This window comes from Anabrus simplex, chromosome 9 (genome assembly GCF_040414725.1).
Source record: "Anabrus simplex isolate iqAnaSimp1 chromosome 9, ASM4041472v1, whole genome shotgun sequence".
Taxonomy (NCBI): Eukaryota; Metazoa; Arthropoda; class Insecta; order Orthoptera; family Tettigoniidae; genus Anabrus; species Anabrus simplex.
Genome location: NC_090273.1, coordinates 25,368,743 through 25,385,118, shown reverse-complemented (window position 1 = coordinate 25,385,118; position 16,376 = coordinate 25,368,743). Strand labels below are relative to the sequence as shown.

The 16,376-nt window shown below is 38.9% G+C and overlaps 1 protein-coding gene across 1 annotated transcript in view; it reads right to left on the bottom strand.

Annotated features, from left to right (window-relative positions):
- Positions 1–4,224: 4,224 nt before the first annotated feature.
- ds (dachsous cadherin-related 1) overlaps positions 4,225–16,376 on the bottom strand; it is a 231,259-nt gene continuing 219,107 nt past the window's right edge. The window contains exons 15-20 of the mRNA XM_068229134.1: positions 10,487–10,808; positions 8,810–8,944; positions 6,548–7,770; positions 5,891–6,478; positions 5,156–5,830; positions 4,225–5,095 (exon numbers count right to left, since the gene is read on the bottom strand). Of these exons, the coding sequence (XP_068085235.1) occupies positions 4,821–5,095; positions 5,156–5,830; positions 5,891–6,478; positions 6,548–7,770; positions 8,810–8,944; positions 10,487–10,808 (3,218 nt within the window). The 3' untranslated portion in view covers positions 4,225–4,820. The remainder of the gene's footprint in view (positions 5,096–5,155; positions 5,831–5,890; positions 6,479–6,547; positions 7,771–8,809; positions 8,945–10,486; positions 10,809–16,376) is intronic.

Here is a 16,376-nt window from a genome sequence, read left to right as displayed (position 1 = left end):
TATATCCTGCATGCTAGATGAGACACCTTATTCCTCGCGGTGTCACTTGCTTTCTGAATTGTTCTCCAACAAAAGCAGCTATCTCACTGAATGCTAATTTTGGGTCCTTGATCATTTGCATCACATGCCTCGTTTCCCTGGTGGTAAGTTTTTGTGGGTGACCTATTCTTTCTTTGTTTATTAGTAGGTTCGCTTCTTTGAATCGCTTATTTTATTCTCTGCACAGTCAAATTACTTTGCCCAATGATGTTTGCAATTTTGGAATACGATTTCCCTTGACTATTTAATGAGAAAATCAGCCACCTCATTTCCACTGCAGTTTTCTTTCCTTTCTGACACATTTCAACCACTTGTATACCACTAGTCACTCAGTATAGCTCGTTTAACGTGCAGTCAGCACCTGAGAGACCGAGTGTGGTAGGCAGCTAGTTTGCCCATTGTTTCCTTGTTGACAGCCAGCTGTATGAATACTTCTGTCCGGACAGATCTGGGCATTACAATGTAAACATGTTTCACTGTACAAATACTTACACATTCATGTCTGTATGCTTGTGTTGGCCACCTAGTTTTAAGAACCTAGTGTTGCCATCAGCTACTAATGTTTTGAATAATAAATACTGTATATGGTCTGAATTTGTAAAATTTAGCCAAGTTGTCAACTTGCTGACAAATGATTCCAGACCATCTGAAATAAGTTTTTTAAGTTTAGGCATCTTTATTATATGTGGTTTATATTACGAATGGAATGGAATGTGAATGATTATGATAATAAGATAGTCCAAATATTACTACAAAATGTTTTATTTTTCCTTAAACAGTAGAAAATGTTTGTACAGATACTATTTTAACATACAGTACATAATTATCATAGGACATAATACAACTTTACAATTCTTTTTTAATGTTTTTGTTCCAACATTGAGTATGCCTTTGAAATTGAGAGCAGTGGCAATATTTCAGTACATTTTAAGCTTAATTAGGACATTCATATCACGATATTCAAAGATACCATACATTTCAAATTCTGGAATAAATCTTGCAAAAAATTTGAATTGAGTTTATACCACAAATAAACTTTGAAATAACCATAGATTGAACATTTCAAACATACCACATCACATCAATTTTATTTTCCATAGAACTCTTCTTGCATGATGTGGTAGCAATTGTTTAACATTATCATCTAATTTCTGTTTGTCAAAAGAATCGTATACATTAATAAGCGTGTTTCTTCATTTCTAATGGCACTTATTCTTTATATTTTCTGCTCTCCAGCAAACAAACTTTCCACAACATTGTAAAAAAGGAAAATCATTAAATCCATTCACAGAATAGTTTAGAATTTTCTGTTTACAACTCTTCACATGAACTTTCTTAAGCAATATTTCATTTTTCAAATTAAATCGTGTACACGTGAAGATCATTACCTACCAGGTTTTATTTAAAAGATGTACTCAGTGTCTTGCATTACTGTTTTTTCTTTATGTATACGTATGTACAACTGATTAACTAAATTCTTCATTTTCGCTCTATATTTAACTCTCTTTTGAACTTTCACTTCGCTATGTACACAAACACTCATCACACACATACACTGCTGTTCGTAGTTTTCACACAACTGTTTTAACTTTGTCAGTGAACTATAATTCAGTCACGAAGCTGTTAATACTTCAGCCACAACACCTGAAAATTAGTTTGACCTCGCAAGAATCAGTCAACAGAAAAATATCAACAGAGTTCCATATTTATTTCTTCACCTCACTAAAATATTTCTCCATCAACAATTCACTCTGTTATTTCCTAAAAATGATGGATATTTTTGTTTATAAAATGTCTGTTAAGCATCAATATTGCTTCCTTCCTTAATTTTTATAACACAGTAAAAATCTGATACTTTATACATTGAGCTCCAATATTGTTAGGGACAGTTAATATTTTCAAGTGTTTCAGAGTTTCTGATGTGTTTTCAATGTCAAAATATGTGCAGTTCTTTAATTTGATAGGACTGCCAAACTGAAGCAGTACAGATGTGTTTGATTCACCCAGGACATGGATTTTGGTTTCCTGTTAGGAATTGCAAAAGATAGGGATGAGATTTCCCCCTCTAGAAAGGAAAATTGCCAAGTACAGGGCTAAACACACTATTGCACTTAGTGCTGAGATTATGGATAGTTGAAGCCTTTACCTTCCAAACCTCTATACGAAGATGGCTTGGCTTGGCTTTGCTTTGCTTTAATTTTGATGCATTATCTATTTATCTTGTAAGGAAAAAAATGAGATGAAATAAAAAGCCAGATTATGATTTTAAGCAATGTGCTAAGGGAATTGATCATCATAAAGGGCCATAAAATGGGAAAAGTATTAAGAATAATGACAAACTTATTACAGCAATAGGAGGACATTGAAATGCATGGTTACTGGTATGTGTCTTATAATTTTCAGGTTGATAACTCTGCAGGGTGGTAAGAACAACTAAAATATTTTACACTAGTTTGAAAATGTTAAATGGGGTAAGAGTGGGTTCACTTATTCAATACATATGGAATATTGAATGTACTGAATGTGTGGACTCATTCTTACTCCATTTAATGTAGAATAATTGCCAATAAGGATCATTATGAAGTTTAGATCATATAACTAGTTTGAAAATACAACCAATATTAGTAACATGTGACAAGACTAAGACTAAAATGTGCACATATACCTTAATATGATTATTTTATAATACATGCAGCTAAAGTTACTGCATCATGCAAAATTTATGAAAATCAGATTTAATATTTGTTGTTATGGCAAAAAATAAAATGAAAACAAGAAATTCAGGAATAAAAATCAAAGGAAACAGAACTTCATACCATAAAGGACATTGTACAGATTTTGGTAGACTTTTTTGAAACTTTTGAGATTTAGAGACTTATTATTTATTATTTTTAGCAAAAACGGTATTACGTTTATTAAATGTGGGACTCATTTAATTGAAAAGTGTTTTTATTTCAAAAGATTTTCATTTTAAATTAAACGGAATTTACTGTATTACAGTGGCATGAACAAAATGGCAAAGTATGAATTAATGTGACCAATTTCCAGTAAAAATTCAAATTATCACAAATAGGTACTGGCAGATCACTGATCAAAGGAAATTGTCAAACAGGAAAGAAAACAGGGTTTCGTTTAGGAAAATACATAGTTACATAAAAGCTATAAAAAATGTTTAGCCTACAAATGAGAATATTTCATGTCCCTTTTAATATGGCAACTCACTGTAAACCAGTAGCACTGTATATGTTTTTTGTTTTACAACTATTTTAAAACTAAATAACATCCTATTGTTCCTTTACAATGTTGTTTTTACACAATAGCTATTCATGATCAAGATTTTTGCTATGCTACGACAGACAAAATTACATAGTTTGCTAAAGTTAATGGCGGAACATTCAATGGTGACATTAAGGCTCCTATGTCAAATATCAGTTAAAAAAGTATACTTAGTTAATATATAAAAATTATTTGAACTTATAGAATGCCCTATTTATCATCACATGCTCTTCTTCTGTTATTTTATTTCAAAGGCACCTACATTCAGCTACTGTTTATGGAAAAATATTAGATGCAGTCTTAAATACTGAGCCCTAAGTCATAATTGATATAAGAAGCCTTAATGTCTTTAGCTCTGAAGTTGAAGAGTAAGCTATATATAAGTCGGCAAAGAATGTGATTGAAATAGTCACCAGTTGCTTAGGCCTACATGAAAATATTTATAAAAACATACAATATGCAGTCTGCCAATAAAGTAAATAATATGCACCTTCTACTCACTGCCATTCTACATGCAAGGAACCATGTATATGGATGTTGAGCCTGTAAATTCTTATGAAGCTGGTGATGCCAGAATGGAAGATGTTTAAAATCTTTATCATCATTATCCAAACAAGCTTGTTCATTTGATATACAAGAATTGATACATGCATGAGGAAACATTTTGCAATTTATTTACGTGGAAGAATTCAGTGACAGAAATGAGGCTGATTAAGTAAATTTTAACATTTAGGTTTAAATATGACTTCTTGCATTAAGAAAAAATATGTTATTTTACTTGCTAAATCATGCTATCAGGTATTATTTAAGATAGAGTTATATCATATGATATGTAATAATAGTTGACATCCTTTTCATAGAAAATCCTAGATCCAGAATTAAATGCTGAGAGAGAGAGAGAGAGAGAGAGCGAGAGAGAGAGAGAGAGAGAGTGGTTTTCAGCACCTGCTAGAGAACACTGACTTTGACTAAAAAATCATGAATCTGTTGTTTTAGTTATCAATATCTTATAGCCTATTATTTTTCAAATACTGCATTAACAGAGAATTTCTGTGATGTTCATGGAACTGTGATCTTGTTAATCGTCATATAATAATCATGCTGCTCTTACGAAGACCAAATACTAGGCCATGTATCCTCAAAAAGGTATTTGCACGTTGTCATAAACAGTCAGAAGTAAAATGAAGTAATGTGTGAGAAAGCTTTGCTGAACATGAAATGGAATATCATTCAAACTGGTTACTATTCTTTTAATAGAAAAAATATCATATTTCGTGAACTGACTGCAAAATGTTAGAAATCCACAAACCATTTTTTAAATCCAAGAAATCTACCACATTCTTGCCAAGTTACTATTGGATACTTTCAACTTCATCTTACAGCACAGTGTTAGTGCTGGTTTTCGGCTTTGAATATCCTCAGATACATTGAAGTGTGATGTAAACTCTTACTTGAACACTTGCAAGGAAGAAACATTTCATGAGGGGAAAAACGAAAACTAAAACCTAAATTCGTAGCTCTGTCTCAGTGACAGCTGTTCTTGGTTGCTGCTGCTGTTGCTGCTGTTGCACTTGGCGTGGCAGAGATACCACATGGTGCGAGGTTGGAACGCCTGGCGTCACAAGGGGGGAGATGGAGGGCGACCGTGTGGCGAGGGGTGAGAGGGAAGGCGAGAAACTTGGCGACATGGCCGCCGAGGTGGAAAACCCAGCACCAGAGGCGTCATGGCTAATGGGCGAGCGTGGCAACATCAGAAGTTGGTGCGTAGGTGCACCAGCTGCTGTCTGCTGCTGATGATGTGAAGAGGCATGGTGACTAGCAGGATGGCTCCCGGCTGTACGGGAAGCCAACACGGGGGCCGCTATGGAACGAGGAGCGACGCTCGTGAGGAGAGGTGGCGGCACAGTTTTCACCACCGCCGGAGGGTGTGGAGGTAATGAACTTTTGGCGACTCCGACACTGCTACTTCCTGCAACACTACTGCCTCCAGCACCACTTCCAGGAATGCCTTTACTACTGGACGTTCCACTAGCAGTACTCTGCACCGATGCAGTATCGTCCTTGAGCCTGGCAATCTCTGAGAACACGTGGGCTAGAGGTTGATACTGGGGTCCCCAGTCTAAAAGATAGTCCCAGTTGTAACTCCCTGTAAGTTCTTCTTCACTGTGAACTATGGAACTGAGAGATCCAGTCATAGAGGGCTGATGTGTGCTTACTCCATGAGCCAGTCCTTGCACATCAGCAAAACCACCTAGTCCCATCACATGGTCCACTGCAGCACCTAATACACCCCCACTTGCACTTCCACTTGCACCTCCAGCACCATCTTCAGTGCTTCCACGATCACTTCCTCCTCCGCCTCCTCCACCGCCAACATCATTGAGCTTAGCATAAATGAGATTTGTGATATCTGCTTCCCCATTTCCTTCCTCATCAAACATATGCAAACCATCAATAGGTACAACTACACCTTGATGATGAAGTAACGCTTCCTTACTGCCACCACCAGATGCTCCTAAACTGTCTGAACAGCGACGCGATGAGGAACATGCTGCGCCAGTAGAAACACCTCCGCCAGCTGCAGTGGTGTCAACAATTCCCAGTCTTGCCAAATACTCCTGAGTATTGTGGACGGAGACATCAGACAGATTGTCATCGTCAGCGTCATCTCCTTGTCGATGGATACCAGAATCCCTTTGAAGAGGTCCTTCATTGATCATACGGATTTCTTCATCCTCTACATCTTCGCCATCTTCAGCAGAACCCCTTCCGCTAGAGCCAGACTGTTCTGAGCCAGAAAGTTCAGATGTAGTAGCAGCCCCTGAGTTTGAACTAGTAGAGTTGTTATTGCGATGAACTACGGGCCCACCCACGTATGGAGGAATCTCGTCATACTTGGGAGGCCCGAACTGCGAGTTTGGGCTCTGGCCTGGTCCACCTGATCCTGGCACACCGGGACCACCACCTGCACCTCCTCGTATTGGGATTGTATCAAAAGCACTTGGGTCCACAAAACCATCTGCACCTACACCACCAGCTCCTCCACTCAGTGCAGGTTTATTAACCTTCTTGTGTCTCCTATTTCTTACATGAAGAAACAAGAATATTGCTCCGAATGCAAGAACAATGAGAATCAATGCTATGAGAAGTCCTAGAGCCCAGTCTGCAAGTCCTCCAGAAGCAGCAGTAACAGCTGTGTTGTTTCCACCACTACCACTTCCTGATGCTGCACCTCCAGCTCCAATACCACCATCAGCAGCAGCACTGCTAGCCAGGTTTGTACCACGATCAGCGAGAGGATCCAAAGCAATTTCCACAACTGTCATATTGGTTAATGAGCCTTGTCTTCCTGAGCTAGCAGTTACAACTAAACTGATGTCCCTTCCAGCTTCCAATGCTGCAGCTGCATTGTCCAATTTCTTCTTCACCATTACAGCACCTGTAGTCCGGTTTATCTTGAAATATGGATGTTGAGTTGTCAACTGATATACAACTCGACCATCTGGCCCTTTATCTCTATCGGTTGCTGCTACATGCCCAACAATATATCCTACAGGTAAATGCCCTGACGAAGCTGCTCCAGCAAGCACAAAACGATATGTCCTTTCTGTAAATTGTGGATGAAACTCATCACGACTTTCAATCTCCACTCGTACTCTAACACTAGCAGTTCGGCCACCAACATCACTAGCCTTTAATGTAAAGGCATACCTATTTCTGGCCTCATAATCAAACACAGAGTTTGTAGTCACTACTCCAGTCCCTGAGTCCACACGGAAAAGTTTCCACGAATCTTCCACATCTGTATAACCGGATGCAGCTGCTGCCGATACTAAAGAGTAATTAAGCCTGCCATATACACCTTTATCCATGTCTGTAGCTCTGGCAGTAAACACTGCAGTTCCTGCTGGTTCATTTTCACCAACAAATTCAAGATATTCAGCTACAGGGAATCGAGGTTCATTATCATTCTCATCCTGCAGGTGAATTTGTACACTAGTGACTGTTGATAAAGGAGCATCGTTGGGTAATTTTGCATTGTCTGAAGCTCGTATCACAAGCGTGTAGTCTGTTACTCCAGCATCATAGTCCAATGTTTGTCTCACACTCAAAACCCCAGTCTGTGGATCAAGAGTGAAAAGATTGTTGTCATCTCCAGAAGTCACATCATAAACTAGGTCTGAGTTGAGTGTTCCTGGCTGATCGGTATCTAGTGCTGTAACTCTGAGTATTGACTGTCCAATAGGAGCTCCCTCACTGATGGTGATCTCATAACCTCCTTTTGGTTCTTGGAATACTGGAGCATTGTCATTTGCATCATCAACAGTGACAAATACAGAGACAGCAGTTGTATTGTTGGGGGTTGTTCCTCGATCACCTGCCACTATACGAAGTGCATATGAATCTTCTGTTTCACGATCCAGAGACTTCAGCAGGATCAGATCTCCACTGGGACTGCAACAAAGAGAAATATATTTTATATAATGATTTAACTTGACACAGTGCATTTAGTTTACATAGAAGAAAACTCTAAAATCTTAACAAAGGATGAAATTCATAAGTGTATGAAAAACTGTACAACTTTCCCTACATTCCATATTTTTAGAATAGAATTGGATCTTTAAACAGATACATTGAAATTTTAAAATAAAATTAATAACCAATAAGAAAGGAAAAAAGTTTTATTTGAAATATGGTAAAATACAAGCAAAAGTTTAAAGGGAAAAAATAGTTTTAGTATAAAAATAATCTTCTAGGAATGTAAGAAATTATTTGTATGAACATATTAAGGTGACACTCTGGAGAGAAAAATCGATATTTTGGTCATTTTGGTGAAATTTTTTAATGACTGAAATTGAAAGGATTGAGTTTCCTTTTTCTTGTCACGAAGTTATTCTGCTGAATTCAAACAATTTATCGCTGTAATAATGCTTTGTTTGCCAATTGTAATTTTACATTTAAATCCCATTTTTCTCCCCTAATATTTTGCCAAATGTAACAAAATTTGTATGGTAATGTATCACAGCTAAAATAAGAAACCTCCGTATGGAATTTTTGATTGCAGAATTTTAGAACTTAAAAATTATGCAATCTTTAGTACGATATATCTCCTTATATAAATTATGTACAGAAAAATTGATAAGTAGTGCTTTTAAAAGAAGTATTATCTACCTAATTATGAATCTGCATTAACATGTTAATTAAATTTCATGAAAAAATGGAATTAAACATTTCAAAAACAAAAATTTATTTTGGAAAAACTATTAATTGAATATGAAAGAAATGTTCGTGATATCTCTACTGTTATGTAGGTGACATTTCCACAAAGTTTCATGAAAATCCATGCATTAGGTAAAATATCTTTTTATCTTCAGTTTATTGGAAACTTTCTCAGTGATAGTTGCACAGATGATTATGTCTAAAGTAAATAGAAGTCATTATGCATTTCATACACATTCCTTTCCAAACTCAATCACAGATGATGATTGCTCACCTCATTATTTGGAAGGCACTGCCTACATTTCCATCCAGGATAGAGAACACGGTACCTCTCGAATCATCCAGAATTAGATCCGATGCAATACGAGCAACTGTAGTTCCTGATGGGGCATCTTCACGTATGTGTACCCTGAAAAAATACAAAGAATATTTTAGCAAAACATTTTATTGTTGCTCATTGGTTTGTCTTCCTAGTGGTTAAAAAATGGATCATCATCCCTGAACACTTAGTCTGAACAGTAATACATTGTCTTCCCTGAACAATGTTTCAGTCTGAGGGTTTTAATTGTGTCTTTAGAGATGGATATGTTCTCCGATTTCATGGAAAAAAATCTCTTAAAATTAAGACACATTACATAGAACTCCTTAGAAATTATTATAAGATGAAAATGTTGCCTTTTATTACATGCACATCGAATGCTCTGCCCAATGGCTGGTTGGGTCCTCAACAGATTCATCATCAGCTAGTATAGGCAGCTTAGGCATCACTCAAGAAACGTACTGGGAAATTAGGAGTGATGTAGTTTCTCACTGCTTTCCTTACTGAGCCAAAAGTTGCCATTACAGATCAGTCTGCCAAGCCCACTGAAATGCTTACACTAACTGAGGGTTGTCTGATGAGGAACAGTTTCACACCAACCATAACAGGCTGCATAAGGAATGGTATTACTAGAGACACTTTTATATTGCCAGAGCCAAGGAGGAGACGGATATGGTACTATAATTTAGAGGTTATGACATGAACAAGAAGGTGAATAATCATTTTGAGAATTAGAACATTTAGGCTGGCATTCCCTTCATTTAATACCATTCTATGCCACCACACACAAAAATGACAGTTTAAATTCAAGAAACGAACACACTTTGACAATAATGAAGGACCTTTCTACTCATGGTGAAGCAACCTTGATGGGCCTTGGCCTACAAAGTGACTGCCGTGCTACAGCCCGAAGGCCTGCAGATAACGAGGTGACGCGTGGACAGCGTGACAAGTCCTCTCGGCCGTTATTCTTGGCTTTCTAGAGTGAGGCCTCTATCTCGCCATCAGATAACTCCTCAGTTTTTCTTATGTGCACGCCCCAGGGGCTCTGAACTTTGGAGCGTGGGTTGGCGACCACGGGGCCCTCAGCTGAGTCCTGGCATTGCTTCCACTTACTTGTGCCAGGCTCCTCACATTCATCTATCCTATCCGACCTCCCTTGGTCAACTCTTGTTCTTTTCCGACCCCGACGCTATTAGGTTTGCGAGGGCTAGGGAGTCTTTCATTTTCACGCCCTTCGTGGCCCTTGTCTTACTTTGGCCGATATCTTCATTTTTCGAAGTGTCGGATCCCTTCCTTTTTTCCCTCTGATTAGTGTTATACAGAGGATGGTTGCCCAGTTGTACTTCCTCTTAAAACAATTATCACCACCACCACCACCACCTCTTATGTGCACTGAGTGGACTTCGAATCAGCCTCAGATCGACCTGACCTAACCGAGAATCGAATTCAGGGCGTCCCAGTAAAATGCAGGCTCACTACCCCTAGACCGTGGGGCGCCCAATCATACAGGAAGGACCTGTTATAATAGAATAACCTACTTCCTTTTTTCACCCAGTTCATTAACTTCCTCACCTTTCATTTGTGTTGTTATGGCATCAATAGTATCCGCTATATTAATAAAATTATTACCTGTATTCATCCTGAGTGAAGCGTGGTCGGGCGCTAGAAGAGTCGCTGACACGGACACGGACTGCTGCCACAGAAGAGAGAGGAGGCTGGCCGCTGTCCGTAGCCACCACAACCAGCTGGACGTCTGTGTCAGTGGCAGCAATAGCACTCCTGTTGGCAAATAACGTCCCCTTGATGTGGTCCACTGTGAAGCCTTGTACTGGAGTCTGGAGAGAATAACGAATTCGAGCATTGTCTCCCGTGTCAGCGTCTGTGGCGTTCACCGTCAAGAGAGTATAGCCGGCTTCGCTGCCTTCTGAAAGCACAGAACAAGTAAGATAAGCTATACATTTTTTTTTTAAAGAAAGGAATCCGTCTATACTTGAAAAGGAAAAGTCCCCGGTAAGTGTTTGTTTGGACAAATGTCGAGGACCAACGAATGGATTTTTATGTAGTTTTCATCTTTGTATGAAGAATTTATCGAGATGGCTTAGGTGTATAAATATTTTATTTACAACAAAAGAAAGTACAGCAGTGGTGATGTTGGTGAAGAAAGTGAAAGAAAGAAATGGCCAACCGAGCACTTTCTTGGCTTACGCTGCCTAAATCGTCAACGATAGACCCCTTCATATGTGGAAAAAGTGTTGAGCATAAAATACAGTTTGCAGGAAAATATCAGACTTAAAATTAGTCACCATATTTCGAAATTAATCACGTGATCCTTATCAAAACAACCACCTCTGTAGTGTAACGGTTTGCATTATTAGCTGCCGTTCTCGAAGACTCGGGTTCGACACACGGTACTACCAGGGATTTAAGAATGATAGGAGGCCTGGTATATGCAGCTCACTTCCAGTGGGGTTGTGCCGGAAAAGAGCTGCACCACCTCGAGATTTAGTACGACTCGTCCTAATGCTCAGTGTAGCAACCTTCGGTTCAGATTCCTGGTCGGAGATTGTAACGTCAAGTGGTTAATTCCCTTGGCTTGGGGACTGGGTCTTTGTATAACTCACACGCCACACACATAACCAACCCTATCCACCACAATAACACGCAGTGTCCCATACAGAACAGATGCCAGCCACCGTCATCGGAGGGCCTGCCTAACAAGGACTGCTCCACGCTAGCAGTGCCCCCACGAAATAAATAAATAAATAAATAAATAAATAAATAAATAAATAAATAAATAAATAAATAAATAAATAAATAAATAATCAACATTATCATCATAGGTTATTCCGCCATTCGGCAGGTCCAATCATGGCTATGACCTCCATTTCTCTCGATATTGTGCACTTTTCTTCACTTCTAAATAATCTTCCTTTCTTTTTCTAATGCTGTCTAATAACTGATATCGTCGCCTTCCTCTTTCTCGTTTTCCTTTTACAATCCCTTCCACTGCTACTCGTAGTGAAGTATTATGTCTTAGATTATGCCCTATCCAATTTTTCTTCCTTTTTTGGATTACGGTCAGTATGCTCCTCCCTTCTCCCACTCTCTTCAGAACTTCCTCATTTGATATTCTATCTTCCCAGCTTACTCCTTCAATTCTTCTCCAAATCCACATCTCGAATGCCTCTATTCTTCTCTCTTCTTCCTTCCTTAATGTCCATGTTTCGGCACCATATAGAGCTACACTCCACACGTAACACCTTGCAAGTCTCTTCCTCAGATCTTTATCTAGCGGGCCACAAAACAGTTTCTTCTTCTCGTTGAATCCAGAAGGACCTGGGGTAACAGCATTGATTTTCAGGCTAATCTTTCACCTAGTCACTTACTGATCATTTATACTTAGTTTCATGATTGAGAATCACTTTAATGCCAAACAGCAATGCACCGTACTGTATTTAGTATACACAATTAAGAATAGCACATGCACACATGTCCGAGGCTGGACTTGAACTAGCAACCAAATGCTAGCTCAGTTACAACGCCAATGCCAAGCTACCTAAGTACGCTGGTTGGTAAGCAGTTCTTCAATGAGCAATTAAATATAATGACAGTTTTCACGCATTTAAGCACACTTACTTGAGCAAGACAGAACGAAGTACTCCGAATAGCTGCTCTAATTACCGCAGTTCAAAATATAGGCTTTGTGCATTAGAATGGCTGCCTACAACAATCATGTCTGCGTGTCAACTGAGGGTGATTTTCTGAAGATGAAGATGAGCCTAGACCTGAAGAAGAGGATAGTAAGATGCCATGACTTCTCAATACATTTAGGCTATTTGGTGCTGAAACATGGACTTTTTCTGAAGCTAAAAAGAAGATCTAATCTCCGGGGATGTCAGTGCATAGGGTAATCCGTAGGATCGCGTGGACCAACCACTTCATAACTGCGGGGCCTCTTCGTAGAATGAACTGTGAACTTTAATTGACGACACATTAAAAAGAAGCAGCTTGAAGATCTTAGGCACATTATGAACGAGTAAAAATATCGGGCCCATGGACAAGTTTCAACTGAACTGCTCCCTCCAGCATTTCCGGTTCTGAGCAAGTCTTTTAAGCTCTTTGTATATCCCTCCTATTTTCAGATCAGCTAATATACGCCTACCACATTTTCTTCTTCCTCTTCCTCGTAACACCTTTCCTTCCGTTCTTTCTTGTAACCAATCTTTCCGCAGAATGTCTGTAATCCAATTTCCTTTTCTTTTCCTTTTGCTTCGATGAAGGTTCGTTCTTCCTTCTCAGTTCTTCGATGTTGCTCACCCTATTTCTCCACTTGATTCGCAGCATCCTTCTCCACAGCCACATTTCAAAGCTTTATAGGTAGTTACTTTCCTTCCTTCTTTCTTTCTGGTAATCCATGTTTCAGTCCCAAATAGAGCTTCGTATTGGGTTGATATTTTTTGCAGTTAGCAGCTCTTTTATACTTTCCTAAAGGCTTCCTTCCCGTGGGCTATCCTTCTTCTAATCTCCTCCGTACAACTTCCGTTGCTGGTAGTCATGGTTTCAAGGTATTTGAAAAAATGCACCTCTTCTAGGTTTTGCCTCTCAATGTTCACATTCATTGTCTTTTGATGTTTAAGAACATGCCAAATTCTTTTTCAACTCTTACGATTTCTTCTATCATTCTCTGTAGTTCTTCAGTTTCTGCAATGCCGGGCTGAGTGGCTCAGACGGTTAAGGCGCTGGCCTTCTGATCCCAACTTGGCAGTTCGATCCTGGTTCAGTCCGGTGGTATTTGAAGGTACTCAAATACGTCAGTCTAGTGTCGGTAGATTTACTGGCACGTAAAAGAACTCCTGTGGGACAAAAATTCCGGCACCTCGGCGTCTCCGAAAATAGTTAAAGTAGTTAGTGGGACGTAAAACAAATACTGTAACAGTATTATTATTAGTTTCTGAAATGATGGCCTGGTCATCATCTGCGTACTTCACAGTCTTTATATTTTCCTCTCCAACTATTACCCCGCCTATATTTTGTAGAGCTTGCTTCATCATTATATATGTTATATAATACAAGGAAAATTGCAAGGTTTAAGAGGACGTGGCAGAATAATTTTCTGGTTGACGAATTTGAGAGAATGGTATAGGCCTAAATTGAACTATGTTCAACTCTTAAACACTGCGCTCAACAAACCAAAGACATCTATGATGACAGGCACCTTCCAAAAGGGATAAGGCAAAAAAAAAAAAAAAAATTATCCTTATTTTCTTTGGCTAAATTGCCTTTGTTTATATTTAAACGGGTGATAATCTTGTTGTTTCCCCCTTATAACAAAGTGATCACCACCACCCCGACTACAACAACAACAACAACAACGACGTGTTTCTCAATGAACTACTTGGTATCTAGTCATTAAGATTATACGAATGTATTCGTTCCCTAATATGCTACTTATCATTCACAACGAAAATGCTAAGCAATTTTAATTTGCATTATAGCTGGGGAGAACACGTTCTGCTGATTACTAAGTTAATCAATAATCCGCCAGTAATTATATAAGTTTTAATCACGCGAGTGGTGTAATGCATGCATGTGCGATTCCAGCATTGCAATGAAAACAACTTTATTTGTGGCATGAATACCAGTTAACTTCACTACATGTTTCTCTTCACGCAACCTGCAGTATATACAAACATATACAATTGAAGAAGATCTGCTCACGCACATTCCTCCTACGTTCTGTAAGGAAGGAAACATGCTCTTGTATGGAGTCTTACAAATTCCTCACGTCGAGTTCGCTAGCAATATAAAGTATACTCGTCCATCAAATTTTCACACATCAGCTTGTACAAGTGAAGAGCTGGAAACTGAACCAGTTTATTATTACTGGAAGAAATAACGAATCCGAACATATATAAAGAAAATAACAAAATCATTTCTTTTCTCGTCGCATTTAAAGGAAATCAGTATAGTGTAATACAAATGATACACCACATTTTCTAACCCTTTGCACTTGTATGTCGGATATGTTCTAACATCACAAACTCTGTTGTGCTCATATGTTCTAAAGTTCGATTGTTTCTGAGAAATATGTACCCGCAAGAAACTTACAATAAAAATACCATGCGTTCATTCTTTTCGTGATAAATATTAATACTACTTTGGCAGAGAAGTGTATTGAATTTAGAATTCAAAAATGTAAGAGTATTACAGGTAGTATTGTTAATAGAGATTTTAATAAGAATGTTGGGGGCTGTTATGTTGATTATCTGTGTATTAATTGGGGTGGCCTTTCTCACTCTATCGGAGCGAAAGGTTTTAGGTTATATTCAAATTCGCAAGGGGCCTAATAAAGTAGGATTTATTGGATTACCACAAACTTTTGCTGATGCAATTAAGTTACTTTCTAAGGAGGGTACATATCCCATGGCGTCTTTGAGCGTATGACAAAACACATAATACATCAGGGGTAAGAGGCTGGATAAAAGTCTCAGAAATAGGAATGTAACTTCTTCCCGTCCTTTCGCCCAGTTTAATGGGGCCGGCATGTGAAGTGTATTTGGTCCAGTTTTACGGTGGGGTGGTCTTCCTTACGCTAAACCCATATGGAGGGCTATACTCAATAGTGTGTCTTTCTGGTAGTGTGTTGTGTAGATTAAGATAAGTGTATTAAAACGAACACAAACACCTAGTCCCCGAGCCTAAATAATTAACTATACGCAGTTAAAATCATCGGCCTTGAACCCCCTGTGGGTCAGGGCGGTAGAATAACATCTACGGCATCCCCTGCCTGTCGTAAGAGGCAACTAAAAGGTGCCCCAAGGGCTCTGAATTGGGGGAGCGTGGTTGACGACCACGGGGACCTTAGCCGAGTCCTGGCATTGCTTCCACTTATTTGTGTCAGGCTCCTAACTTTCATCTATCCTATCCGACCTCCCTTGGTCAACTCTTGTTCTTTTCCGACCCCGACGCTATTAGAGCAAGCGAGGGATAGGGAATCTTTCGTTTTCACGCCCTTCGTGGCCCTTGTCTTCCTTTGGTGTCGGATCTCTTCCATTTTTCTCTCTGATTAGTGTTAATGAGGATGGTTGCCTAGTTGTTCTTCCTCTTAAAACAATAATTACTACCACCATCTCGGCCTTGACGGGAATCGAGCCCGGGACTCTCTGAGGCGAAGATCAGTATACTGACCATTCAGCTAAGGAAGCTGGACAGAATTTGGACTATAATATTTCAGCATTTGTATGAAGTAATTGTGGAAAACCAGCTGCAAAATGACCTCTGTCAGTACTGGGTATGATCACGAATCTCTGAACCAAGCTTTCCAGACTACCACTCTTAATTTTACGGCTGGGGCAATTATTAAGCAAGTACTAATTTACAACATTTCTTGAACTGCAGGTTTTGAAAATTCCCCCAGGTCGTTACTTTTAGTACTACGGTACTGAATAAAAGACGCTAAAAAACAACTGGTAGACATTTTTTCTTTTTGTAAGTGTTTTTAAAAGAAGAATAAAAAGTC